Genomic DNA, 25,438 nt, shown 5'->3' with positions numbered 1-25,438 from the left:
GGTGCTGACCGGAGGCGCAGGCAAAGGCGAAAAAAGATTTCAAACGAGCTGACGAGATCCGCGACCTCATCGCAGCTGAGGTAGCGGGTGGGGTGAGGGAGGTTGACAGCTGGACTGACACGGTAACAAAACAGGGCTACAGCGTGGTTGACAGCAAGGAGGGATCGAAGCTCGTCCCGAGCTGAAGTCCAGAAGGGGGCGGAGGGGGGGAGTACAGGCTGTAATGTTCATCCTAACGAAATTTCTTTGTTTTCTTCTTCTCTGAGCGGGGAGGTCGTGACCTGACCCTCTTCCCCTTGTTCCCTTTCCTCCCTTCCTCCTGCTTCTTGCCCTTCCCCGACCCTCTTGCCACCTTCTTCACTTTTCCTTCGTCCTCGTCCTCGTCCTCGTCCTCGTCCTCGTCCTGTCGCTTCCTCTTTCCCCTCCCCTCCACCACACCGAGGGCTATCCACCGGCTCTTGTGGTAGACGTCAGACGCAACCGTCCCGCTCTGAAGGCACACGGGCCAGCACATCGGGTTCTCGGTAGCAGACAGCAGGCGGAAGTGACCCTCCTCCTCCAGGATCGCGATCTCCTCCAGCAGCTCCATGTAGGAAGCGGTAGTCAACGCCATCGGAACTCCTGCTCCTGCTCCTGCTCCTGCTCCTGCTCCTGCTCCTGCTCCTGCTCCTGCTCCTGCTCTCGGCGACGCGTGTCTCCACATAGCTTCCATCGCTTCCCCCCAGCTGTAGTCGGGGCAGGAGAGTCCCATGTTGAAGCCCAGCAGAAGGTCGGGCTGGCTCTTGGGGTTCTGCTGGCAGAAGGTCTCGTAGGAGCACGCGTGATGCTTGACAACCTCCGTGTCAACCGCAGACTTTGACAGCTGGGGCCCGACCAGGTGGACCTCCAGCTGGTAGGGGCGGGCGACGTCCCTCCAGACGAAGGAAGGGACGGAGCTCTCGATGGAGCTCGCGCCCGGTATGTGGACGACCAACTTCTGTTTCCTCGTCCGGACCAGCCGCTCTTGCAGGGCCTCGTGCTGGGAGAGGACAAGGAGGAGGGTGAGAGGAGCGCTGAGGAGCGTGCAGCCTTCGTCGTCCAGCAGCTTGCTGCTGATACTCTTCAACTCCTTCCACCTCCTCCAGGTGAGCGACGACGGGAGCTGGTCAGAGTCCAGCAGCGCCGGGGACTTCTCGAGGAGCGATCGCAGCTTCGAGAGCTTGTCGGCGTCATGCAGAAGTCCCCATCCTCTCTCCGCCATCTCGTCTTCGACCTTGCACTTCTGGAGCCACGGGCAGACCTTGTCATGTCGCTCCTGGTCCCTTCCCCGACATCTCGTGGAGCAATATTGCACTCGCCGGCAGGTAGCACACGTCTTCATCTCCTCCTTCCTCTTCCCGCAGCAGAGGCAGCGGTTGTCAGCCCCGATGACTCCATGCTCCTTTAGCGCCTCCACCTGAACGTCATCCTGCAGCTCCGGCGTTAGCGCACGAGAAAGGGAGGAAAGGATTCACCAGCTCAAACCCGTCGGGAGCAACAGTGCTGCTCATGGCGGATGATGAAGGAGGGGGAGGAAAACTCTTGAAGAATGATGTGCTGGCCGAGCTACTTGTGAGAAGGAGGAAGAGGAGAGGGAGAGGGGAAAAGGTCTGTGCCGTTTGTTCTATGCGACCTCAGCAGTCGAACCCTGGGGGCCCACGTGTTAAGAGCGAACACGTCAACACATTTTTCACTGTAGATCTTCTCCTCCTCCTTCATATATTCAAGAATCCTGTTGATCGCTGCCTCAACAATCATTCTTACATATTGTTGTTCATAATCCCTCTCACAGATTACTTACACACTCTTACCCCCATCTTACCACAAACTTCCCTCCCATTTCAACTCGGCCGTCTCCCATCTTCTTCCCTTCCATATCTCCTCTTTCATCTTCCATCTCCCTCCTTCCTTGCTTCTTCCTCTATCTCCCTCCTCGCTCCCTCCCGCCAAGTGTCTCCTTCCATGCTGCTTTCCATGGCCGCCACATTCAGCTATCTTGATGGCCCGATGACGCCGCGTCTTGTATCAGGACAAATTGTACTGCGTTTTGTAACAGTTTCCGGTAATATTTTATTATTATATATATGTAAACTATTCTAAAGTTTTATCTTATTCCCACAAAATTGTACGAATTTTAAAATGTTTTAGTTATTCTGTACCAGAAATATACAGTATATTTGTACTGGAGTACTCCAGCGTCCTCTCCACTACCGGTACCAGTTGGTATACCCCACCCCTGATCGAACAACGTTGGATGTGTTTATATCACCCGTACCAACAAGATCTAGTACCCCACCCCCTTCTGTACTGGGCAGCCACGAACTTGTTTGCTATTTAGTTTCCTAGTTCCCCGTCTTCCTCGTCCAACCTCCATCCTCCCCATCCGCACACCTCCCCTCCTGCTCCTCCACCTGCTCCTGCCCCTCCACCTGCTCCTGCTCCTCCACCTGCTCCTGCCCCACCTGCTCCTGCCCCACCTGCTCTTGCTCCTGCTCCATCTGCTCCATCTGCACCATCTGCTCCTTCTGCTCCTGCTCCTCCTGCTCCTGCTCCACCTGCTCCTGCTCCACCTGCTCCTCCTAATCCTGCTCCTCCTGCGCCTGCACCTGCTCCACCTGCTCCTGATCCCCCTTCTCCTTCTCCTTCTCCTTCTCCTTCCTCCGTTCCTCTAGCCTCATTCTCTGTTCCACTTGGCACAACTCTCCTCCTTCTGTACACTTGTTTGCTCCTAGCTCCGACTCTGTCCTTCTCTTTGCTTCGGAAATGGCTGCCGAGATTGTGGTTTATGTTGATGAATGCATCTTGCAAGAGAACCGCCAAGGGGAACAGCCTTCGAGGTGAAATGTTTTCTCCATGCACTTTGCACTCATGACCGTGGATCTCATCAGAAACGTCATCTCCTTCAGCCATGACGACATGAAAGCATTTGGTAGCAGTGAAGACTTAATCAGGCACTTGATAAATAAGCTCAAGCTGAATGATTCCCCATCGGTGACAATTCTTGAGTCCCTGTCCTCCTTCTCCTTCTCCTTCTCCTTCTCCTTCTCCTTCTCCTTCTCCTTCTCCTTCTCCTGCTTCTGCTTCTGCTGCTCCTCTTGCTCCTGCTCCTGCTCTTTCTCAAATTTGACTGATGGCTGAGCAGGCGCTAAGGTTATGCAAAGACAGCGAGATTGGATCAGAAATATGCGCGTTCAACTTGGACATTTGCAGTGGGCCATGCAGGCTGCTGCTGCTGAAAGGTGAGTGTGGATGGATGCGAGCGGATTGCGATGTGTAGTAACTTGGGTACACTTGCAGACAATGTGAAGTTCCAATGCTCGTCGATAATAGATACGACACCAAAGAAGAACAGAACCATTGAGAGTATGATAGCCAACGCGTCCTTCTTGATTGCCATCGGAGAGATCTTCGATAACTGCATACAGTACGTGCTCCTCAACACAGAAGTCGACGTCAGGAAAATCCAGTGCAAGCTCAACCTGGATGAAGGCACTTTGGTCATCGAGGACAACGGGGTGGGATGTGCGGATCCCAAAGAGATGCTTGTCATCGGATCTGGTCAAGACTCTTCCAATGGGTCTTACAACCCGCATTGCGCGTCCCTCAAGCGCTACTTGTGCGGGACTTTTTGCCGCTACGGGTGGGGCTCCAAAGTAGCTTGCAATGCTCTTGGGGAGAGATATGTCATCAGCAGCAAGACCAGGAACAGCGTGGTTGTGCGGATGGTGGAAGAGTTCAAGAAGACAGCCTGGCAAGCCGTGGAGAAGGTCAGGTCCTGCGATACCCATGAACTTGCAGGGTCGAGCTTCTGTAAGATTGAGATTGAAGGCTTCAAGAATCACTTTTTTGCCGGGAGCGATCGGCCTTTTTCGCAGGAATCCTTCGACGTCTGTCTGAGGAACTTGCTGGGAATTTATTTCATGTACTTGGGCAGGGAAAAGACAGGAGCGAAGAGGTTTGCAGAAAAGGTCTCGATGGAGGCGGGTCAATCGTGTTTGATGAGTCCGACTGAACCTCTTATCGGCACGATAGCGAGCGCGTTGCAAGGAGACATGGACAGTCTAAAACAGATGATGCGAAGTTACACTAGCGTGGAGAACTCAAACTACAGTCAGATCGACGTCAGTTTTTCAGTCATCTACCAGGAGATTGAAAGAAGCTACAATCTAGTGGACTTGGATTGTTGCCTGAACACTGTCCTGGGTGATCAAGCAAAGGATTGCTTTCCGATATACCTCAGGATCGAAGATGAAGAAGACCCAGAATGTCCCATCATTGTCACAGGCGCCGTCTTCTACTTCCCATATGTCAACCATGAGAACACGGTCCCTCGAGTGGACAAACTGCACAAGCATCCATGCACCGAGAACAGGCATTTCATGACGTTCTGGATGGGACGTTGGCTTCCATACGAGGAGTATGTCCCTGAGTTTATGAAGCGCCCAGACAAGGCTTTGTCCCCTTCACAACCTCCAAAGCGATGTTTTGAACGCACCTTCGGGCTGCTCTTTGTCGATCGTGGGATCGAGCCAGATGGCAGCAAGACGAAGTTGGACAAGGGAAAGAAGATGTTCAAGAAGATGGATGAGGCCTTCGCGCTCGAGGACCGCAAGAAGGCCTTCGAATCATGGGTAAAGGAGTGTCACTTGGCACACGACGAGGAAGTCTATTTTGTGGGGAACGATCCGAAATACTTGCATGAATTGAAGATGTCAGAGCATAACAAAATCACTTTGTGCAAAGTCAAATATCAGGCCGGTGATTTCGTGGAGTTGTTCATGGAAACCAGGCAAGGACCTAAGACTGTTGGGCAGATAGTGAGATTTCTGCAAGAAGATCACTTTTCCAAGAACAAACCAAGAGGCGAGGTGGAGCTGAGAATTTTGGACTTTAAGAACAAGATGAATGATGTAAAATCTTTCAAGCTCTCCTCTTATTTCCTCAGGAAGTTGACTGATGCGGAATGGGAAGAGTACAAGAAGAAGAATGACGAGCAAATTATCAGAACCATCTCGATTGAACTCCAGCAACCTGTTCAAGCCAGCCGGAGTATTCGATTTCCTCGTCTGGTCTATAAAAATTCCCAAGGTGCTGTCATCATGACGTACCATCCCAAGATCCGAGCAACGTTGAAAGCCTTGAGTAGCGGGCAGGAGAAGACTTTCGAGATATCGCAACATGCCTGGCCACCACACATTGTCGACTCTTTGACAGTCGCGGACTCTTACACTTTGACTCTTGAGCCCCACCACACTGAAATTCCATTCGATTGTCAGCCAAAGACCTTTTGTGTTGTACCTGGAGAAATGTCCAAGATCTCTTCTGTTTCAGGCATCTCCAATGACAGTGTTGAAATAGGAAAGAAAATCACGATCACTTTTTGCTTGCAGGATTCTTTCAATAACTTGATAGATGTCAAAGCTGTTTCCCCAGAAGTTGATATCATTTTCAATCAGAATCAATCTCTGCCATTCAAATTGAAATTTGTTGAAAACTCAGTGGAGATCTACGATCTTCGCATTACTTGTAAAGTTGGCAAACACAATCTCAGTATCAGAGCGAGAGATAGGCGCAATGGGATTCCGATCTCGTCTGATTTCTCAATCACTGCTACCCACGGAGCTCCCTTTGCGATACACACGGAAACTGATTGGACCGAGCATGTCAACTACTCGAACCATCCCCCTGTCAACGTCACTTTGAAAGATGTCTCCGGAAATCTGTGCGAGAGGCGGGAGGGAAGGCTTGTTGTGACTAGCCCCGACCTTCTCTTTGCGAATAACACTCACTGGGAGTCAGTAGAGGTGCGGAAAGGGATCTGCTGCCTTGCAAGCTCGTGTACGAGCTCCCTCTTCTCCTGCGCCCGGGCGATGGAGGATCCCTCGGTCGTGACTCACGATGACATGGTGCGATTCGAGGAAATCTTGCAGCAGCAATCGACTCCAGTGGCGGCGGTGCACATGGTCCATGGCTTCTTCCAAGTCGGTGACTGCGTTGTTCTCGACACAGAGCAAGAGCTTGCTGTCGGAGACCCTCGGAAGACTCGACCCAAGTGCTCCTTCCTCGCAACGATCCAGTCAATCTTCAAGGTTGAAGGGATGGAGAAGGTCGGGATTTGTGTCCGGTACTTCTCGGACGAGAGACAGGATCCTCGATTACTCACGCTTACCGAGAGGTTTCAGAACCTCGACCCGATCGCAATCACCAGCCGATGCTTCGTCTTTCATGACTCGCTCCGAAACACCCTCGACCCTGCTTCGCTCTGCGACAACGTCTACTTCTGCGACTCCGATGAGTTTCCCAAGACTCTGAGGAGCAACGTCGACCTGCTCTACGAGTTTGAGGGCTCGTTGCTGCATCGGCGGTTGTCTGTGCCTCTGATAGTCAGCAGATCTCCGCGACGGTTCACTCTGTCCCGATCCGAGATGGACTTGCCGTGTAGGAACTCAAAGGTCGATATCAAGGTCAGGCACGGGGACCTCATCTCTGACTTTCTCCTTGTTGCAACCGACGAGGCCAACCAGCCTTGCGTTGGAACCGTCACGGCCATGTCAGATCTCAAGGTAGAGACGAGTTGGTCTACTGCCGGCCCTCAGTTCTACAGAACGGCTGTCGAGAGAGCCTGCCAGCTGCCCCCGTTGCTGGTGCAGGCAAGTCAGCAGCACTCGATCTCGGTGTTTTCCTGCCAGGCAGAGGCCCCCTCCTCTAGCCAAGCAGAAAGGCGATTGTTTCATTATGATGTGAACGTGGAGGTCTTGGCTGGGGATCCCCACACCCTCACGATCATCTCGGTGTCGAAGAATTCGAAAGCTACTGGAAACAAGACACTGAAAGGTGTCAAGGCAGGAGAAAGCTATGTCCTAGAGGCGAAGATCCTAGACAAGAACGGGCATGAGATCGTCCCGCTTCAGAACCAGCGTCTGGACGAGCGGATCTCGTTCACCTTCGAGCAGGACGAGCAGCCTGCTGTCAACATCTCCCTTTACGATGATTACAATGCAGTCCTCCAAGGTCGCGATGCCTGCGGCAACATTACCATCCTGGGCTCAAAGCTGCGCGTCAAGAACTGGCGAATCTACGGGAGGCCAGGCAAAGGCTCACTGAAGCTCGGGATGAGCCTGCACGTGAGCGAGGGGACGAGGAGCCAAAAGACTTTCGTCCTCCACCCCGCGGGCTACGAGCTGGAGCTCGAGCCTGGGGATTGCAACGCTATCCTCTGCATCAATCCGGAGAGCCAGGAGGGCCTCGATGTGACTTGTCCAAGCATGGCAGACTATGAGTGTGACTTGCGATTTTACGTTGCGGACAGCTCGGGGAACAACTTGTCCTCCCGATGGCAGCACGATCTTGACCTTCAAGTTCACAACCAGAGGGTCAAGCTGGAGAAGTTGACCGATGCTCAGCATGGGGAGGTGTACAGGCTGTCAAAGATCCCTCCCCTGCCATCTGGAAATTACTATCCTCACATCGTCTCGAAGCGCATTAAGAGCTTCACCTTCAACATCACCGTCAACGCCAGGAACTCCGTCACGCGGGTGTCAGTCACGTTCGAGCAGGATGAGAAGCATCTCGAGGTCATGTCAAATGATCAGATGATGGTCGCCAAGTTTGCGGCGAAGGTCCAGCTGCACACCGAGGACGGCAACCATCTGGATGACCTCGACACCGACATGCCGCACGTGAAGCTCTACTCCCACGGGCAGACCATCCCTTACGTGCCCACCTGTTTCAAGGACAACTGCCTTGAGCTGACGTTCACTCGCTCCCAGCTCGGTCCCCACGAGATTTCAGTGGAGTTCACGGACACGAGGTCCTCGTACGACGAGAACAAGGTCAGTTGCGACGGTCGTGTCGTTGTCAAGCCAGGTGAGCGACTGTGAACTGTCAAGTGCGACGCTAACGAGCTTGAGCAGGGCCAGTGGAGCAGCTGAATTTGAGGTATTCCAAGGCAGAGGGCGACGAGCTCCTCTGGAACTTCGACGTGACGGCCTGGGACCGCGAGGCCAACTCGACGAGCTTTCACCAGCGATCGGATTGGCAGGCCTGCGTGCTACCGTGCCTGGACCAAGAGGACAACTTCAAACTGGAGGCTAGTCAAGTCACTCTCGATGCTCAGACCCCGAGCAGGGACAGCAGCTTCAGGCTTGTTCCCCTGACTCATCCAGCCCGCGAGACGTCTGCCAGTAAGATCTCCTTCAAGATCAGCACGAATGTCGAGCTCCTCCGCTCTATCAGCGAGATTCCTGTCAGCGCGTTGCTCCCTGCACCCTCCGCCTCCGCCATGGTCGATGACACCGAGAGCAGCTGTCCTCTCGATGAGGGGGGGAGATCACCCAGTGTCAAGCAGGAGCAGGAGGCCGCGGCTAGCGTCCTTGACAGTCGAGTCAAGGAGACGCAGAGGCTTCGACGTCGGCTGGCCGAGGAGAGGCAGACCATCTCCAACTCCATTTCTCAGCTGCCCCAGAAAGCAAGAGTCTGTCAGCCGATCAAGGAGATCTGGGTGGAAATAAAAGACAGAGAAGACAATAAGTTGTTGAAGTCAGACTGCAACAGGTTTGGAAACAGCTGCAACGTTCTGCGGGATGTGTTTGAGCAAAGGCTGAAGGCGATAGAAGACATGTACAGCCAACTTCGATACCCGGAGTGCAGTCACCGGGTCAAGATCCCCAAGAAGGCTGACGTGCTAGGATGTGTTGCGTCCTTGTTTGTCGTTGATGACCCGAGGGCCGCAGACATTCAGATTGCCATCTCCACAGCCTTCGGCGACGAGCTCAACTGCGTCCTGCTGACGAAGACCAGCAGAGGCACCAGCAGTCAGATGGAGCAGATCCGCACCTCCTCCGGCTTCAGCGTCGTCAAGGTCATGACCCTCTCCGAGCTTGACAGGCTCCCCGACGCCGCGATCCCTCTGGATGAGCCTGACCTCTCCCCGGATGGAGCGTACGGGAGAGCCAGCCAGTTTGTGGTGCCGGCGCCACCAAGGAAGGAGAAGGAGGAGACGCGGGGGATGCTGCGGAGGTTCGCTCGGCACTTCTTCGGGAAGCTGATCCTGTTCGAGAGGTCAGAGGAGGCGGGGAGTTACTTCGAGAGTTCAGTACAGGAAGGTGAGATGGTTGTCGGCCTTGACAAGCCCACCGAGGTCAGAGTGTGGGACGGGAGCCTGGCAGTGGGGGGTCGTGAGCTGCAGACGAGGGTGGGGGTGGTGGACAAGATGCGGTCAAACCAGTACTGTCAAGTCAAGGGGCAGCGAGCTCAGCTCGAGAGGATCCAGGGCCAGCTGAAGGTCAGGAGAAGTGCCGGGCTAGAGCCCAGCTGACTTGACTGTGCAGGACATCATTGCGAGCTGCGACAAGATAGAGGAAGACGAAGGGAGGCTGCAGGAGCTGGGAATGACAACACCCGAGAGGAGGGGAGGGGAAGGGAGCACAGCAGACATGATGAGCGGGGAAGCAACGCTGCTGAGGAAGCGGGAGGATGGCCAGGTGAGCCCGAGCTGAGGATGCAGTACTTGTGACTGACGGCAGGAGCAGGAGCAGCGGGGAAGGAGAGTGAAGCCTCGCAGGTTGTAGATACCAGGACGACCCAGTTGACTAGTCGCGCTATCAGTCAGTCAGTGAAGTTGACATGTTGCGATGTGCCCGCGAGGAGGGAGCTTGAGAGGATCCGTCAGGAAGCGGTCAGATGCTTTCTTCCCGTGTCTTGTATGCCCTCCTACTCTTTTGTGTGTGTGCGGGAGAAGAGAAAGAGAGGGGAGGGAGGAGGGGAGGGAGGAGGGGAGGGAGGAGGGGAGGGAGGAGAAGAGAGCTTTTGTTGTTTAGCACTCTTGAGGTATAAACAAGCACACATGAGGTTGAAAGAAGCGTTTCTATGCTACGTGGAGGAAGAGGAGAAGTTTGGGGGCCCTCAGTCCTCCAGTCTTGTCAAGAAAGATCCGATCTGCGAGTTCTGATTGGCAAACCCGACGACCTCGTCGATGCCTTCGAAGCCAAGGCTGCGGGAAGAGGGTCAGACAGCCTTTGCAAGCAGAGGATTTAGAAGAGGGGAAGAGGAGGAGGATCTGAAGGTGGGGAAGAGGAGGAGGATCTAGACGAGGCGAGGAGGAAGAAGAAGATCTGTGGAGGGGAGGAAAAAGAGGAAGATCTAGTGGGGAGGAGGAGGAGGTTGGGAAGCGATGGAGGAGGTGGAGGATGGGCAAGAAGCGATGGAGAGGAGTTCAAACGAATGACGAAGAGCAAGAAGGAAGGGGAAGGGGGAGGAAGCGATGATAGATCTTCTGTTCACCTGACTTGTCCGGTGGTAGTGGAGCCTACGAAGCCGGAGAAGGTGCCAGCGACAAGTAAGTCAGAATGGACGAGGCTGAGGGAGACAGGAGACGTCTGCGCCGTCGTCTGCGTGTTGCCGCCCGTAGAGAGAGAGCGGCCGATGGTCTTGGCCCAGTCGATGTTGTATGCGCCGCAGCCAGCGTTGACGGGGGCGGAGCAGGAGGGCAGGTGGAGCCTAGAGGTGAACTCGCTCCAGGGGAAGAGCTGGAACAGTGAAGTCTCGTCGACGCCGGTTGAGGGGAGGGAGGGAATCACGTTGTAGACTTTGGACGACACGCTGTAGGCGGATATGATACCCTCGTATCCCTTGGACCTCCCTGCTGTGATCCTGATCTTGTAGCCGCTGAGCTGGGACGTCGGTCCAGTCCCAGAGTCCTGGTAGACAGCAGCCCCGTCGGTCAGTCTGGACTGGATGACAAGGTACAGGCAGCTGCAGCCGCTGACGTGAGTCTTGCAGTCCGCGCTTCCTGTCAGGACATGGGTCTGGCCGTTGGTGTCTGCGGTGACCAGGTTCTTGTCCTGGCAGGAGAGCAGGGAGCTGCTAGCGGTCAGGTGGCCCGTGATGGAGGGGACCAGCCGGCGGTTCAAGTTGCCCCTGTTGTTTTCATCGCCGTTGAAAGAGAATTTCACAAGATAGCCAGTCCCAGTTGCTGTCGACTTGGCCTGCGCGTAGAACTTGCAGTAGGGGGTGCCCGACTCCCCGAGGCTGAGAGTCCCGTCGACTCGCTGCAAGGGACAGCCCACACTCTCCCCCCTCTTAGCAGCCACAAGGTCGAAGATGTCTTCCCCTCCCGTCCTCGTCTCTCCTCCTTGTACGTCGCTCGTTGACTTTACGTAGTACTGACCAGTCAAGTAGACTGAGCCCGTCAAGGGGTCAGCAGCCATGGACGTCACAGTCTCCTTCCCGTCCATCTGCCCGGTGCGACGGATCAGGTTGACAGTCCCATCCTGCATGGAGTACTGGACGAGGACGATGTCAGGGGAGGCTGTGTGGGACCCGGGCCAGGAAGAGGAAGAGCCCTTTGCCACGACCTGACCAGCGCACTGAGCATCGAGGAGACGATCTGTCGAGACCGACTTCTCGCCGAGCGTCTTTCCGCGACTGCACTCCAACGGGAATCTTGTCCTACCAAAGTCTGTTGCGTTCATCCAGTCGTAGACCTCGCTGGCCACGTAGACATACCTCCCGTCGATCACAGCCGTCGGGAAATTCTCCGAGCCCACGTCGCGAGCATGCGATGCATCGTCAGGCTGGTTCCTGCTGGGGAGGGACCTGGAGTCTGGAGTTCCTCCCCACTGACTCTCGAGCGCTCTTCCTCCGATCGATGGCTCAACTGCTACGATCGCTCGTGGTCGGATCGTCCCGCCGCTCGCCTGCTGCAGCCACGTGGCCGCGCCGGAACCGTTGTAAGCAAGAGTGTACATGCCCCAGCCCGTGAACGCCTTCAGCATCCCAACCGAGGCGTCGCTCTTGTTGGACCCTTGAGCCACCAGCGCGACGCTGCTGGGGTCGTAGGTTGTCGGGCCCATGAGACTGGTTCCCACGTTGGCGCACTCGAACACCTGGGTGGGCTGAGTGTTGGCCGGTGGGCCCTCGAGGACGGTAGCGCTGTCGAAGGAGCAGTTCTGAACGCGGAGGTACGACTGGGTGGCGAGACCCGTGAGGAAAACTTTATCGTCAGCCACTGACATGGCGGCGATAGTGGCGGCATCGAGGATGTGGAACCTGGAGAGAAGGTCAGAGGCGGGCCCGGCGTGTAAGTCAATCTTTACTGGTCGTTGGCAGCAGCAGTGAAGGAGGTGCCGTAGGCCTTGAAGGTGAAGGTTTGGGTGCTGGCCGTGTAGCTGTCGATGCGTACGAGGGATCGAGTGGTACCATCAGCTTTAGAGAAGATGATGTTGAAGCCCTTGTATGCGTCGTCGAACGACAGGAAGTCTCCGCTGAGGATGGCCGTATTGGGGGCTGTGACGGAGGTGACGGTGCCCGTAGTGCCCTTGTTGGAGATGATGAACTTGGTAGTGCTGTCGCATGGATCACTGAAATCAGTGGAAACAGTCACGTTGTTGGTCGAGGCGGAGAAGGAGCTGATCATTCTTGTCTCCCCCATGTTCGTTCCAGCGACGACAGTCACCAGCGCCCCCTCGAACATGTTGTCTTCTAGAGTTTGACTGCTGTGAAATGTGAAGCTGGCCAGGGCACCGTTCACAACTTGCCCGTAGAGGCCGTTGGAGCCAACCAGGCGGGTCCAGAAGACTCTGCCGTCCATGTCAAACTGAGAGACGAAGTTCTGGTGGTCGTCCTGAGAGAGAATGACGTCAATGTGCTTAGGAGTTGTCTTGGACGTCGAGTCGCGATATACGTCACGCATTTCTCCCATCCGAACGTATGTCGCGTTCTTGTCCGCGTTTGTGAAGCAGTTTTGGCCGCAGAAAGTTTGAATCTTGCCGCTGACGTACACGCCTCCGTTGCTCCAGTGCATCCCAGACACCCACGAGGTCGGCCTGCCTCCCTCAATGACGTACTGCGATGCTGAGGTTGGGAGCTGCTGCGGGTCCCAGTCGGGCTGAACCTTGGCGACCTTGGAGGTCCCGTCGTACTCGTAGATGGTTCGCTTCTGACCGTAACCAGGTCCCTTGGTGATCCTGATGGTCAGGCCGTTATACCACTTGTTGGTGCTGGAGGCGGTGGAGGCGAGAGTGATCGTGCTGACTGTGCCGGTGCCTCCCTGGACTGCCTGCTGGGCAATGCCGGAGTCATAGTTGATGTCGACTCGGCTGGTGGACGTGGGAGCTGTGGGAGGCTTGCCGATGCCATGCAGCTGGGTGTTGATGATGTTGCTAGTGCTTGCCTTGTAAGTCTCAATCTTGAGGTCTGACACGATCATTCCAGCACCCGACGACAAGACCGAGGCGTCGATCTTCTTGTACCACAGTACGTTGCCTTCCCTGCCGTACTTGACGATGATGCCTTCCTGGTAGATGCCGTTAGTGGACGTGAGAGTCTCCATCGCCATGGTGTTTGTAGTCGTTGCCGCGGAGGTTCGAGTAGATGGATTCACATCGTAGAGGTTCAGCGTCGTTGCATACTGGCCGTCCGTCTGGCCGTCGCTGTAGTGACCAACTACGTAGAGCTCAGAGCGAGCGGGGTCGAACGCTGCGTCAGTCAGAACAGACATGGGGGTAGTAGAGCTCCCTGTTGCTTCAACCTTGTTGAGCCACATGGCCTTGCCTGACTTGGAGAAACGAGCGATGAAGCCGTTGAGAGCACAGCCATATTGCAGCCCGACAACATCATGGATTCCGGTGATGGTCGGAGTGCAGGTGGACAGGCTGGTAGTGACAGTCAACGATCCCATCTGCTCTGCTGACATGATGTGCTTCCCCTCAATAGTCACTTGCTTCACCATCGCCCCGACAACGTATGTGTCTCCCGTGTTGCCATCGACTGTCGTCCCCGTGACGACAACTGCGTAGTCGCTCTTGAGGCTGGAGCTCCACACGAAGTCATGAGCCCCGTACTCGAACCCTCGGTTCTGCTCTGAGACGCACGAGACTGAGTAGGAGGACTTGTCCACCCAGCCGGTCTTCATCTCGTTCATACGAACTTGGTAGGGGGAGTTCGTGGGTCCTGGTGCTGCTTCAACGGTCACTGCCAGGTCACTCGGGTTGAGCCCATGCTTGAGCTCGGGAGTGAGACATAGAACGGTATCCTGCAGGAAGATGGTAAGACAGCGTTGAATGCAGCAGCTCGAGAAAGTTCACCTGCTGCTGGGGGCCGCGGACACCCGACGGGCAGGGTTTGCACCTCCCACCGCAGTTGTCTCCGGTCTCATCGGAGTCGATACAGTCCATGCGGGAGATTGTCGGGACGTTGGCGTGCGCTTGAGCGGTTGTGAGCGCCTGCGCTCGGCTCACGATGGCAGAGGTCCAGAGAGGCGTCAGGGTGCAGCCGTCTCCGTTGGCTACGGTGATGGTGGGGAGGAATTTAGAGGAGTATCCTGAGCCAGGGTCAGTGACGGTGACGCTTGCAATGGAGTTGTCTGAGGGATTGACTTGTACGCTGCCAGTCAGAGGAGTCCTGCTGGTACAGGGAGCCACACACTCCACGATAAGAGCAGTAGAGCCGTTGTAGCCGCTGCCACATGTCGTGCTGGGGATAGACACCATGGCGATGCCGCCAGCACTTGTCACTTTCATGATCTCGTCGTCTACTCGGATGTAGCGGTTGTTGGCCAGGTCTTGACTGGTTGCGCAGTACTCGTTCTTGCCACACTGATACACCTTACTTCCTGCAGTGAAGGTGATAGCAGTCGTTCCTCCCTTGCCCCTGGAAACCTTGATCGTGTTGTCCCCAGTGATCTGCTCCACCAGAACCACCTCGTACTTCTGCATGGAAATTGATCAGGAGGAGATGAGGAGGTGAGGGAAGTTACCGTGAAGTCGCTGGCGTCAAAGATCTTGACAAAGTTCTAGAAGGTTCAAAAGTTCAGAACGGACCAAAGAAAAGTTCTTGGGTGTGGAGAAACCTGTACGAGCTCGGTCGCGGTGCCATCAGCAAGGCAGTTTCTAGTCAGAGGAGTGTTCTGATGCTGGCAGACCAGGTCGATGATGCTGAAGACAGTCATCGAAGTGTCGATAGCGGCGAGTTGAGCCGTGATGTTTGTGCTCCGGATGTCCAGGAGGTCGAAGTACTGGGCGAGACGAGAAAGAGTCATGAAGAGTAGGAGAGTTCACAGGAGAGGACACCTTATCAGTCTGGGTCAAGGATGATGTGCTGTACCGAGTCTGCGACCTCAGAGTAGAGACCTGTGGGTGCTTGTGATGATAGGAGCAAAGGCAAACTGCAGAAGGGGAGGAATGAGGAAAGGATAGAAGAAGCTCTAGAAGGTCAGCAAGAGGGTTGAAGAAAGGAGAGGAGGAGGGAGAAAGATACTGAAAGAGAGAGGTAGGACTGTATCTACTGACCACGTTGGAGACCAGAGGAGTGTCAAGATTATCTGGACAAAGAGAAGGGAAACGCTGGTATCGAGTCAGATTGACAAGCCCTACCTCGTCGAGGCTGACCTGGTATGGGAAGTTTTGGTTGCAGGCCGTCACGGGGTCCCCGCGGCCCTTGCAGGTTCCACTGGACTCAGCGATGATCTGAGTGAACAAGGTCAGGGCCCCGAACTTGACCGGCAGCAGAGGCTGAGGCGCACTTGGTAGTTGGAGTCACACCATGACTTGGAGGAGTCTGGGCAGCTGCTGCAGTGCGAGGGGAAGCATGGGCCACCTGGTCGACTCCTCTCAGTGTCAAGTCAAGATACGCGTCGGGGTTTACCGGTGTCAATCCCAGTCTCTCCTTGGTTGATATACTTGGGTGCTGCCTCCTGCAGAGAGAAGAATATCACAGAGGGTTGGCTTCAGGTCCAGAAGGAAGGGATATACCGTTCCATAGTTGTATCCTTTGTCCGTTCCATCATCCTTCATACCGTTCCAGCAATGCTCGGGGTACATATTCTGAGCCAAGTGTTATCGTCTTGTTCTGTTGTAGCAGGAAGCGAACCTTCATAGAGTCTGTAGCAGTCATCCATGCATTCAGCAGGGCGTTGCCTCGCTTGTTGTTCTGCATTTCAAGTGTCAAGGTCAAATTTATATCAAGCTTTCATGCACAACCAATGGAGCCAGAATCGTTGAGGCGTCGATGGTACTTGGAAGTTGGACCAGTGCTCTGCTGGGAACAAACTTCGTAGCTTCACACTGCATTGACGTCAGTTGACGCCTCCATGGACAGTATCGACTCTTACCTGTCTTCCATCAATACGAACAATTGGCTTGGTTCCAGCTAGCCCAAAGTTTTCGCCTGAAAGAACAAGCGAGTGAACAACTTCAGCCACCGTAGAGTATAACCTTACCCGTGACTGTAATCCAGGTGCCGCCAGTCCGACGAGAATACCTGGGGGGCAGTTAAATATCCTTCATAGATCACGAGATCAAGTTACCTCGGATAAATCTTTGAGATCTTCACTGATTTTCTCTGACTGTGGAGTAAAACTTTCAGAATGACTCGTTCTGATGTCCGTTGCCCTTCATCGGACAATGGTAAATAATCACCTTCCTTCGCAATAGAACACTAGATTAGGTGGGTTGAACTCTTGGGAGGGCTTTGTTGTGCAAGCATCGACCTTTGACAGAGTCAACGTAAAGTTCCCGAGTACTTGAATAGCTATACCTCACTGCGAGCATTGCAGCATGGATACTGGGATCTTGACCCAGCAATCAGCTTTACATCCTGTTGATTTAAACAATGTCAGGAACACAACAACATATGGAGACATACAAGTCTACCATAAGCTTAGTAGTCTCAGCGCTAGTGAAATATGACCCCCTGTAATAAGCTAATTAGTTTCTCATTCACGCGGGAGCAAATGTCATGAACAAGAAAGAGTCAAAGCAATGAGTGTATTACAAGATCTTGATTGACTCCAAATGGCTTAGAACACCCAAAAAATCAAGATTGTCGGGTGCCTTTCCAGTCCTACTATCCTTCCATCCTGCACACTCGTTCAATTCACGTTAGATATCAGCATGTAGCCATATACCGGAGTATTCGTTCAAATTCACAGTGACCATGTCTGTGGAAGGGAATGACTTTGGCGTCCAAGTGAGGGAATAGCCGCAGGTAGCCTTAAGGATGACGATCGGATGAGACTTGATCATCACAGCATTGCTATCAGCAATTTGAACATGCATCAAGCGAAACTGAAGATTCATCGTCAGTGTCAACAAACCGACGATGCAGATCTCATCACCGATAGAAGTCCGTTGTACGCATCGGACATGTCGCCAGAAAAGACCGCGCCAGAAGTGAAGTACCATGGTTGATTGTCATTTGATCGGTCTGTAGCCGAGGCGCCTGTGTTGTCCACTTGAACTTGGTATGGAGCAGGAATGTCATTCAGATATGAAGTCATCCATCGCGCGTCTGCGGGAAAGCTCGCCTGCAGGTATGTCAGAAGGTAGAAACATGCAGGAAGAGCCGAGAGCAGGGGTTTCATACCGATGCCAGGATTCGATCTACGGCCTCAACACCCGACGACAAGAAGATCAAATGAAGAAACACGATGAGACAGAAAGAGTTGATCCTAGTCCAACGCCAGGCCGTCATGTCGATCTTCACTACTTGCATGTTACTGCTGCATCCTAGTTTGTTGGTATTTGTCTTGAATCAATTTCAACTTTCTTCCTGCCAACTATCACGTCAACAATGAGTCTCCAAAAGGATTGGCACAACAAGTTTAGACCAGTTCAAGTCTAACTATCTCCCTTGTCCATTTCAAATTCGAAATGAGGGGCTTCAAGATTGTACGATGCGCTCAACCAGATTTCATGAAAGAAAACCAGAACCAATCTACGGAAAGCACCTTGATCTACATGTTCAGCTTGAGCTGCCATCCTGTAGTTTCCTTTTCCTTCTCGACATTCATCGACTCACTTCTAAACTTACTTCGCTAAACATGAACACCACTCCAAATAGTTGACTGTTCTCTCGACGCATTTCGGCGCCTCCCGGCAAAAACCGATTCTTCACTTTCCCTTCTCCGTCTCCCCTCCTCCTACTCATCGCTCTCGTTTCACAGGATCTCGCTCTCTGTTCCTTGCATTCCTCCTCCTCTCCTCCTCTCTCTCCTCCTCCTCCAACTTCATTCGCAACTGCCGCATGGCAGCCGGTCAGAGGATAGAGTCGGTAGGGTACTTGATTGGTCACCACAAGGGGTAGTGGTTACCTTGACCTCATCTCCCCGTTGGAATCCAACGGCTGGATAAGGAGGAGGGGTGGGGTTCGAGATTGAACCAGGTGGGGTACATGGCAAATGGTATGTGTTTTCCGGAATCGATGGGGTGGGGTGGTGATGTTGTCAAAGAAAACCCTCAGGGGGTTGTCGGAATATGACATACCTAGTCAAATTTCCAGGAGGAGGAGGAGGAGGAGGAGGAGGAGGAGGAGGAGGAGGAGGAGGAGGACAAGGAGAGATAGAGATATAGATAGAGGAGAGAATATGGTGAGGCAGAAGAGAAGGCAGAGGAAGAGGAAGATCGAGGACAGCCAGAAAAAGAAAATGAGAATTGGAGGCAATGATGATCACTAATAACAGGAACAGAAGAAGGAGAAAGGAGAGAGAAAGCAGAGTTGGAACTGGAGGTTGGATGGTAAGATAAGCACCAGCTGGTAAGTAGCTGATCAGACTGCTATCAAAAATTGCACTTTATTGCCATCAATCATCCTTGATAACTCTAGGGGGAGCATACCTTATCTCAGGAGACTCACTAGGTTGTTGGTCCAAATCCTCCTCTGTCATCTCCTCTTCCTCAAATATTTCGATCTCAAGACACAATGTTGCATCCTTTAGCTTCGCCTGGCACTGAGGGTTCCTGACCTGGAAATCTGCTCTCCTTGCTTCTCCCGCCACACAGCTCCTGAGATCCACTATGACCGTGCCGATCAAGTCGTCCTTTGACACCTGCGCATGCTAGTCAAACGACGAGAAACAAAGGCACGAACAACGTTGTCTTTGTCCCAGAGGGTGATGGTGAGGATAGTTGTGTCGCCCCCGAGCTTCCATGTGAATTTCTCGTTCCATGTCGGCGAGGTGCTTCTCTGCACGACGCTGGTGCGGAAGGAGGGGGAGGACCCGCTGCCGTTGATGTAGGCGACGCAGTATGGGTCGCAACTACGAAAGAAGTCCATCTTAGGAAGCTTTGAGGCTGAGAGGACGGTCAGGTTCAGCCGCTTGTTTCCTTCTCGCTCCTTCCCAAACAGTTCGAAGCAGCTCCTTGTCCTTGGAATCTGCACGTTTGACTTGCGAGCGATGCCTTCCACTAGGTCAATCAGCCTGCGCTGCTCCTCCATGATCCCGATCTGAATCGCGTTCATGGCGAGCAGACGTCTGCACAAGCCGTCAGCTCGCTGTTCGCCTCCCTCTCCCTCCTCTCACCTCATGTTCTCCATCCCCACGATCTCTTTGAGCTCCGTGTTCCTCCGATCTCGCAGCTCTGCCACGTCCTCCCCGTACCTGCTCATCACGTCCTGCATGGCCGCATTCTCCGACACTGGAACGTCCAGGCTTGTTGCAGAAGCCTCCACCTCATCCTCCTTGGCCTCTTGGAAGCCCAGCAGGGAGCCGAGCTGCTGCGGTCCGATCTGATGCCCTCCCTTCAAGAGGATGGCCTTCTGGTGGGCGAGGTGCTGGTTGACTTCACCTTGGATGACGTTCTTGACACATATGGCCTCCAGCTTCTCCTTGAGTAGCTTCTCCAGCTGCTGGTCCGAGATAAAAGTTGAGCTGGGAGAAATCACCCGACGAGCCCCGTGGACGGCGAACAGGGCGATGTCCTGCAGGAGCCCGTTGGCCTTATCGACCTCATGTTTGACGTTGACGTACGCGTCGACCAGGATAGCGAGGAAGATGTTGAAGAGGAGGAAGAAGACGACAAACACGTAGGACCATAGAAACACTTGTACTGCTCCGTCCGATGACGAATGTGAAAGCTGAACAAAAGAGTCAACGATATCCATCAAGTTCCTCTGATAGTACCGAGGAGTAGAACAAGGTCGAGTCAAGATTGAAGAGCATCATGGCGAGAGTCTTGCAGGCCGAGCTCAAGTTTGACATCCCCTGCAACGGTCGTAAGGATCATGTATGAACCAAGTAATGGAATCAAAACCTCGTACTGATGGCCGAAGAGGAACACGCCGACGATGGCATACCCCAAGAACACGATCATGAACAGCAGCAGGAAGTGAAACAGATCGCTCGACGCCCTCCCGATCGTCCTCGTCACCATCCCCATCCGCTCTTGGAAGTCCAGCGACTTGAGCATTCGGAACACAAACAGCACGATGCTCATCCCCGCGAAGAAGGCGTACATGTCTTCTGCCGACGCCATGGCCTTGACCGAGTCAAGCAGGAGGAGGAAGTCGTACTCGGCCTGGTTGTTGGTCCGCAGCCTCCTGGCCTTGGCGAAGCTGGTGACTGCGATGGGACTCTCGAAGTCACCGGGAAGCTCTTGGCTGGAGGCGGAGGAGACTCGTCGCGAGCTGCCGTACTCGGGCCCGTAGAAGAGGATCGGGTAACCGACCTTGAGGCTGAAGGCTCGCGCCTTGCTGTGCAGCAGGAGCCAGCTGACTACCGAGCCGACGAGGAACGCGAAGTGAAGCCAGTCGATGAGGTTGAAGGGGTCGGTGAAGTAGGAGGAGGCAGAGAACTTTCTCAGGTGGTGCAGGATGTCCGTCACCTCCATCCCCATGTTGATCACCAGGGCCAGCAGGATGGCGAGCATGAGCAGCAGCTGCCACGTGCTCGGGTGCTTGATCTTGTCCACCCCCACCGTCGTGATCTTGTACTCCCACGGGATCTTTCCCCCGACGTCCCAGGTGAAGGTCACCTGGCAGTAGGAGAGGATGTTTCTGACCGCGTTGTAGGTCATGAGCTCCACGGAGACTTGCTTGGTCTGGAAGTCGATGAACTTCCCGTCCTGCAGGCTCGTCAGCATGTCGAGCGCCTGCTTCCTTGACAGCCGCTCGTCGAAGTACACCTTGAAGTTGTCCGCTTCCAAGCTCACCACCACAGCTGGGCTCTTGCTGAAGTCAGAGCCGTTGACGTCACGAGCGAGCTCGTCGGGCGTCAGCTCGCCGTCCATGTTGAGGTCGAGGTGGTTGGAGTCGTAGCGGTGGGGGAAGAAGCCGTACGGGTAGGAGATCACCTCCTGCCCGCTGTCGTCCACGAACGAGTGTCGCTCGCTGTCGCCGTAGAAGCGATCGGCTCGCAGCTCGCCGTTGTAGAGGCTGCTGGAGGGCATGAAGGTCGGGTCGAAGCCGAAGGGAGTGCTCTCCTGCGCGGAGGTCGAGGGGCAGTTGATGCTGCTCTGAGCGAGGAGCGTGTAGTTGTGCAGCCCTGGGTCCTGGATGTGATCGACGCACGTGGGCAGACTCTGCATGCGCTTCTGCGAGACCACGAGAGCTCCGACCATGCGGTTGAACGGCGTCACCTCCAGCACCTTGGGCGTGAAGGGAGGGATGACAACCGGCGGGCCGGAGGAGGAGGAGCCGTAGGACCAGATGTCAAAGTGGTTGTGGTTCTCGCAGGAGGAGGAGAAGCTGGCGAGAAGAGCAGAGGCGTTAACGCAGGGCGGAAAGCCGCCGGAGCCAGGGCACTTGTCCTGAGGACAGACGCCGTCGTAGGAGTCCCTGGTGTCCACGGTACAGAGAGCGCAGGGCTTGCAGACGAAGGTGGAGGAGGAGGCGCTGTTGGTTGGCCTTGAGGAGGAGGAGCTGGTGCTGGGAGCCACTACAGTCCATGCAGCGCAGAAGGAGGAGGCAGCGCAGTCAGCGTGGGAGGAGCAAGTATATCCGACTTGTTGTGTTCCCCCTGCTGCGGTTGCTCGTTGGGACTGATGTTTGTTCTTCGCGTCCACCAAGTCTTGCAGTACTTGTAGGGGCCTCTTGCTTCTCTTCATCGTCGCTGACAGACTCTGCTGGGTTGCGCGTAAGGCGTTCGAGTCGGAGCAGCCGGAGGTCTGGTAGGAAGTGAACAGTTCTTTGAGGGCCGCGTAGGTTTTGTTGCGAAGGTTCGGGGCCGAGCAGAATTTGATCTGAGAAAAGCATTTGAGTCCAAGCATGTGAGAGCAGGTGTATTACATTTAACAGAGGCGTGAGGACTTTTGTCCTCCGATCTTTCATGGATACGCTGCCGTTTAGTCCATAGGAATCAAGAAAATGAGCGATCAAATCTGAAGCGAATAAGGATAATCAGAAAGTGTATAAGGCCAATAACAACGAAAGACCTTCAACATTGAGCTCTTGACATTCTTGAAAGGTTCTAGAACTTTCTTTCGAGCAGTAATGAATGATGTTCTCCAGCAAAAGAATCGCCGACGAGAGAAATTCCCGCATGTCGCCATAGTGCAAACTATTTGAAAGTTCCTTCTCCGGGATTGTGCTGTCGATCAACATTAACGAATATAACTAAAGATTCACTTACTTACTTCGCATTGAGTCTCAGGTAGTGCTCCATGGTAGACAGGTCCACCAAGTCTGTCGTCTGCTTCGTCTGATACATCACGAGCGTGTACTGCCCGTCGGGAAGCTCGAGCGAGAGCGTCGCGTTGTCAATGTCTTGCTCGAAGACGAAGGCGTTCATGGTGTCGCTGTAGATGTTGTAGGTGAACTTGCTCCTGCTCGGGTCCAGGCTCGAGTCGAGGAGCGTCAGGTCCCACCCCAGCAAGGCTCCGCTGTCAGCGATCACGTCCTTGAGGCTCAGGGACACGCTCGTCAGGTTGGGATACTTGCCGCAGTCTGGGATGCAGCCGAAGCGACCGAAGCCCGGGTACTCCGCAGGGCTGTCGCAGACTCCGTCACCACAGACGGGGTCTTGGAAGACGGACGGGAGGATACTCTGCTGCAGCCAGGAGTAGAGGTCGTCGTTGTTGCGGATGTATCCCGTGGCTCCTACCCCGGAGTTCATGAAGCCCCCCGAGCGCATGGAAGGAAGGTCGTCTACAAGGGCGTCGAGGAGCGAGCTTTCAATGACGTAGAGAACTTGAGAGTCACGCTGGGCAAAGACGAGGAGGATGAAGAGGAGGAAGAAGAGGGAGGTGCCGGCGAGCTTTCGGTATCTTGTCGAGCGATCGATCCTGGCCTGCACCTTCTCGAGGAGAGCATGAATCTTTGACTCTGACTCTTTCAGCGCATCATCCGTGGGGCCGAACAAGGACTTTGACTTGAGGTCCTCCAGAACGCTATCCACCGACGCCATCCTGCTTTGAAAGGTGTGCGGGTCCTCCAGCATGCCATGTAGAGAGTAATCGAGCTCCTGCTCCTGTTCAGCTTCGCGCATCTGCCGATTCAAAGTAGCGGCAACAACAGCTGCAGCCATGTCGACTGGTTTAGATCAAGTTTGTACACACCTAACAAACCCGGAGCCCTCGTAGAAGTCTTAAAGTTCCAGCGTCCTGCGATACGCATGTGTCAGAGGTTGAAGCAGAAACAGATAGGGTATTGTTTTGCTGTTCGTCGTCAATGAAACTAGTTCCAAGCCATGTCTCATTCCTGTTCTCTGCTAGTGAAAGTGCGATGTGTGTGAATAGCTTTGTTCATCCAAGCCCTGCCCTTGTTCCCGACCTTTCTCAATCTCATTCTGCTTTCCGTCCCTTTTCCATCAGTCCTCACTCTCTTTCTCACTCTATCTCGCCCTGCTATCTGTTTCTACTCAACGCTTCCTCAACGTTTCCTCAACACTCCTTCTCCTCCCCCCATTGGTTCCCAACTACTCGCATCGCATTAGTCGTGATCAAAAACGAATTGGTCAGATTTTTAAAACACCGAAATCAAGTACTATCATGTTCCTGGTACAATTCTAAAAACAAGAAGATCATTAGTACCAATATAAAAGATATGGATTTCATGGGGAAGTGACCGACTAGGCTTAACGCACTACCCCTCTATTCAAGGGGATTGCAGGGGTACAACGGTACTGCTCAGCTGTCGATCGGAATGTCCGAGGTCTTTGAGACTACCCTACCCTCAAATAGCCTTTTGACTTCTTTGCTACCACCCCACTTGAATCATCATATTTGTGGGGGTTCTTTATAAAGTCTGTACTGGTGTAAAACTTTGATTACTATAACTCATGTAAGATTAAAATGAACGTTCTATCTCTATATATCACCCAGTATATATCACCTGTCTGTCTGTCTGTCTGTCTGACCCGCTTATTACTCCCGATACCCTCAAATTGCTATGAAGAGACTGGGACAATGATTGTACTTTCAAAGGCGACACCGGGTGTGAAAGCTAGGTACTATCATCTATCAAGCCTTCTGTTCCTGCTTGTCCCCGTGCGGCTGCATCAATGTCGATGGTTCCAGCTTCTGTTCCTTGAGTGCCGCCATGGCCTTGAACGCCGCCGTTGCAGGCGTCCTGCAGCATCAAAGGGAGTCGAGAAGCTACGAGGATGCCGAGTTTGATCTGAACCGAGTGCTTGAGAATCCGAATGTCTTCAGGAATAGGATTGAAACTATTGACAGCGTTCTTCATGACGTAGAGTCTCAGACATTGTTCTGTCCACCGAAGGAATCTTCAGAGAAGCAGAAAGAGTCGAAACTCCAAGCATTTCTGGAGCAGGTACAATCCAGGATCGATCGCTCGACAAGATACCGTAAGCTCGCCGGCACCTCCCTCTTCTTCCTCCTCTTCATCCTCCTCGTCTTTGTCCAGCGTGACTCTCAAACACTGTTTGCTATCGAAAGCTCGCTCCTCGACTTCCTTATCGGTGACCTTCCTACATATCTCTCGGGGGGCTTCATGAACTCCGGGGTAGGAGCCACGGGATACATCCGCAACAACGACGACCTCTACTCCTGGCTGCAGCAGAGTATCCTCCCGTCCGTCTTCCAAGACCCCGTCTGTGGTGACGGAGTCTGCGACAGCCCTGCGGAGTACCCGGGCTTCGGTCGCTTCGGCTGCATCCCAGACTGCGGCAAGTATCCCAACCTGACGAGCGTGTCCCTGAGCCTCAAGGACGTGATCGCTGACAGTGGAGCCTTGCTGGGGTGGGACCTGACGCTCCTCGACTCGAGCCTGGACCCGAGCAGGAGCAAGTTCACCTACAACATCTACAGCGACACCATGAACGCCTTCGTCTTCGAGCAAGACATTGACAACGCGACGCTCTCGCTCGAGCTTCCCGACGGGCAGTACACGCTCGTGATGTATCAGACGAAGCAGACGACAGACTTGGTGGACCTGTCTACCATCGAGCACTACCTGAGACTGGTTCAGAGGTCGATGCTTTTTCTATGATGCATCTTTTATCTCTGACATTGTTTTCTTGTTCAGCACGGTTCCACCGAACCAGCAGCTGAACTCGTTTGATTACGGTGATACCCGAGAGCTCATCGCGTCCGTCACGCTTATGATTGAGAACATCATTGATTACTGCTCTAAGCTCGTCAACCAGTCGCCTGACTCCAAGTGTGAAACGCTTGATGTCACTGGTGAGCAGGAGCTGGATAATGCTGGATATTCCTGACTGAAGCTTTTTATTCGCTTCAGATTTGAT

General features: G+C 53.9%; 5 protein-coding genes across 5 annotated transcripts in view; 2 read left to right on the top strand and 3 right to left on the bottom strand.

The window, feature by feature from the left end:
• Positions 1-232: 232 nt before the first annotated feature.
• GUITHDRAFT_121491 (hypothetical protein) lies at positions 233-1,529 on the bottom strand (the record flags this gene model as incomplete). The annotated part of the gene is made up of 2 exons (XM_005819273.1): positions 233-1,447; positions 1,494-1,529. 2 exons carry the CDS (start codon positions 1,527-1,529, stop codon positions 233-235), a joined length of 1,251 nt encoding a protein of 416 aa, XP_005819330.1.
• A 1,252-nt stretch (positions 1,530-2,781) lies between these two features.
• GUITHDRAFT_121490 (hypothetical protein) lies at positions 2,782-9,587 on the top strand (the record flags this gene model as incomplete). Its single annotated transcript, XM_005819272.1, has 7 exons — positions 2,782-2,855; positions 2,907-2,947; positions 3,161-3,257; positions 3,296-7,884; positions 7,932-9,301; positions 9,348-9,500; positions 9,549-9,587. The coding sequence occupies 7 exons, from the start codon at positions 2,782-2,784 to the stop codon at positions 9,585-9,587; spliced, it is 6,363 nt and encodes a 2,120-aa protein (XP_005819329.1).
• A 334-nt stretch (positions 9,588-9,921) lies between these two features.
• Positions 9,922-17,774, bottom strand: GUITHDRAFT_121489 (hypothetical protein; the record flags this gene model as incomplete). The annotated part of the gene is made up of 26 exons (XM_005819271.1): positions 9,922-10,009; positions 10,300-12,066; positions 12,114-14,050; positions 14,103-14,726; positions 14,774-14,809; positions 14,867-15,031; positions 15,087-15,146; positions 15,306-15,359; positions 15,405-15,482; positions 15,539-15,612; positions 15,661-15,709; positions 15,768-15,839; positions 15,886-15,945; positions 15,996-16,079; positions 16,127-16,182; positions 16,235-16,275; positions 16,322-16,360; positions 16,434-16,504; positions 16,552-16,611; positions 16,668-16,707; positions 16,789-16,873; positions 16,922-17,081; positions 17,132-17,320; positions 17,380-17,464; positions 17,514-17,565; positions 17,744-17,774. 26 exons carry the CDS (start codon positions 17,772-17,774, stop codon positions 9,922-9,924), a joined length of 6,057 nt encoding a protein of 2,018 aa, XP_005819328.1.
• An 821-nt stretch (positions 17,775-18,595) lies between these two features.
• On the bottom strand, positions 18,596-23,254 carry GUITHDRAFT_121488 (hypothetical protein; the record flags this gene model as incomplete). Its single annotated transcript, XM_005819270.1, has 8 exons — positions 18,596-18,841; positions 18,886-19,267; positions 19,316-19,869; positions 19,916-19,996; positions 20,046-21,971; positions 22,018-22,109; positions 22,164-22,318; positions 22,365-23,254. The coding sequence occupies 8 exons, from the start codon at positions 23,252-23,254 to the stop codon at positions 18,596-18,598; spliced, it is 4,326 nt and encodes a 1,441-aa protein (XP_005819327.1).
• A 1,013-nt stretch (positions 23,255-24,267) lies between these two features.
• Positions 24,268-25,438, top strand: part of GUITHDRAFT_121487 (hypothetical protein) — a gene marked incomplete at both ends in the record, with an annotated part of 5,081 nt that continues 3,910 nt past the window's right edge. The window contains 2 exons of the mRNA XM_005819269.1: positions 24,268-25,160; positions 25,216-25,373. Coding sequence (XP_005819326.1) covers positions 24,268-25,160; positions 25,216-25,373 — 1,051 coding nt within the window. The remainder of the gene's footprint in view (positions 25,161-25,215; positions 25,374-25,438) is intronic.

Source organism: Guillardia theta (genome assembly GCF_000315625.1).
Source record: "Guillardia theta CCMP2712 unplaced genomic scaffold GUITHscaffold_233, whole genome shotgun sequence".
Lineage (NCBI taxonomy): Eukaryota > Cryptophyceae > Pyrenomonadales > Geminigeraceae > Guillardia > Guillardia theta.
The sequence above is the reverse complement of the archived record's forward strand: the minus strand, read 5'-3'. Positions and strand labels throughout refer to the sequence as shown.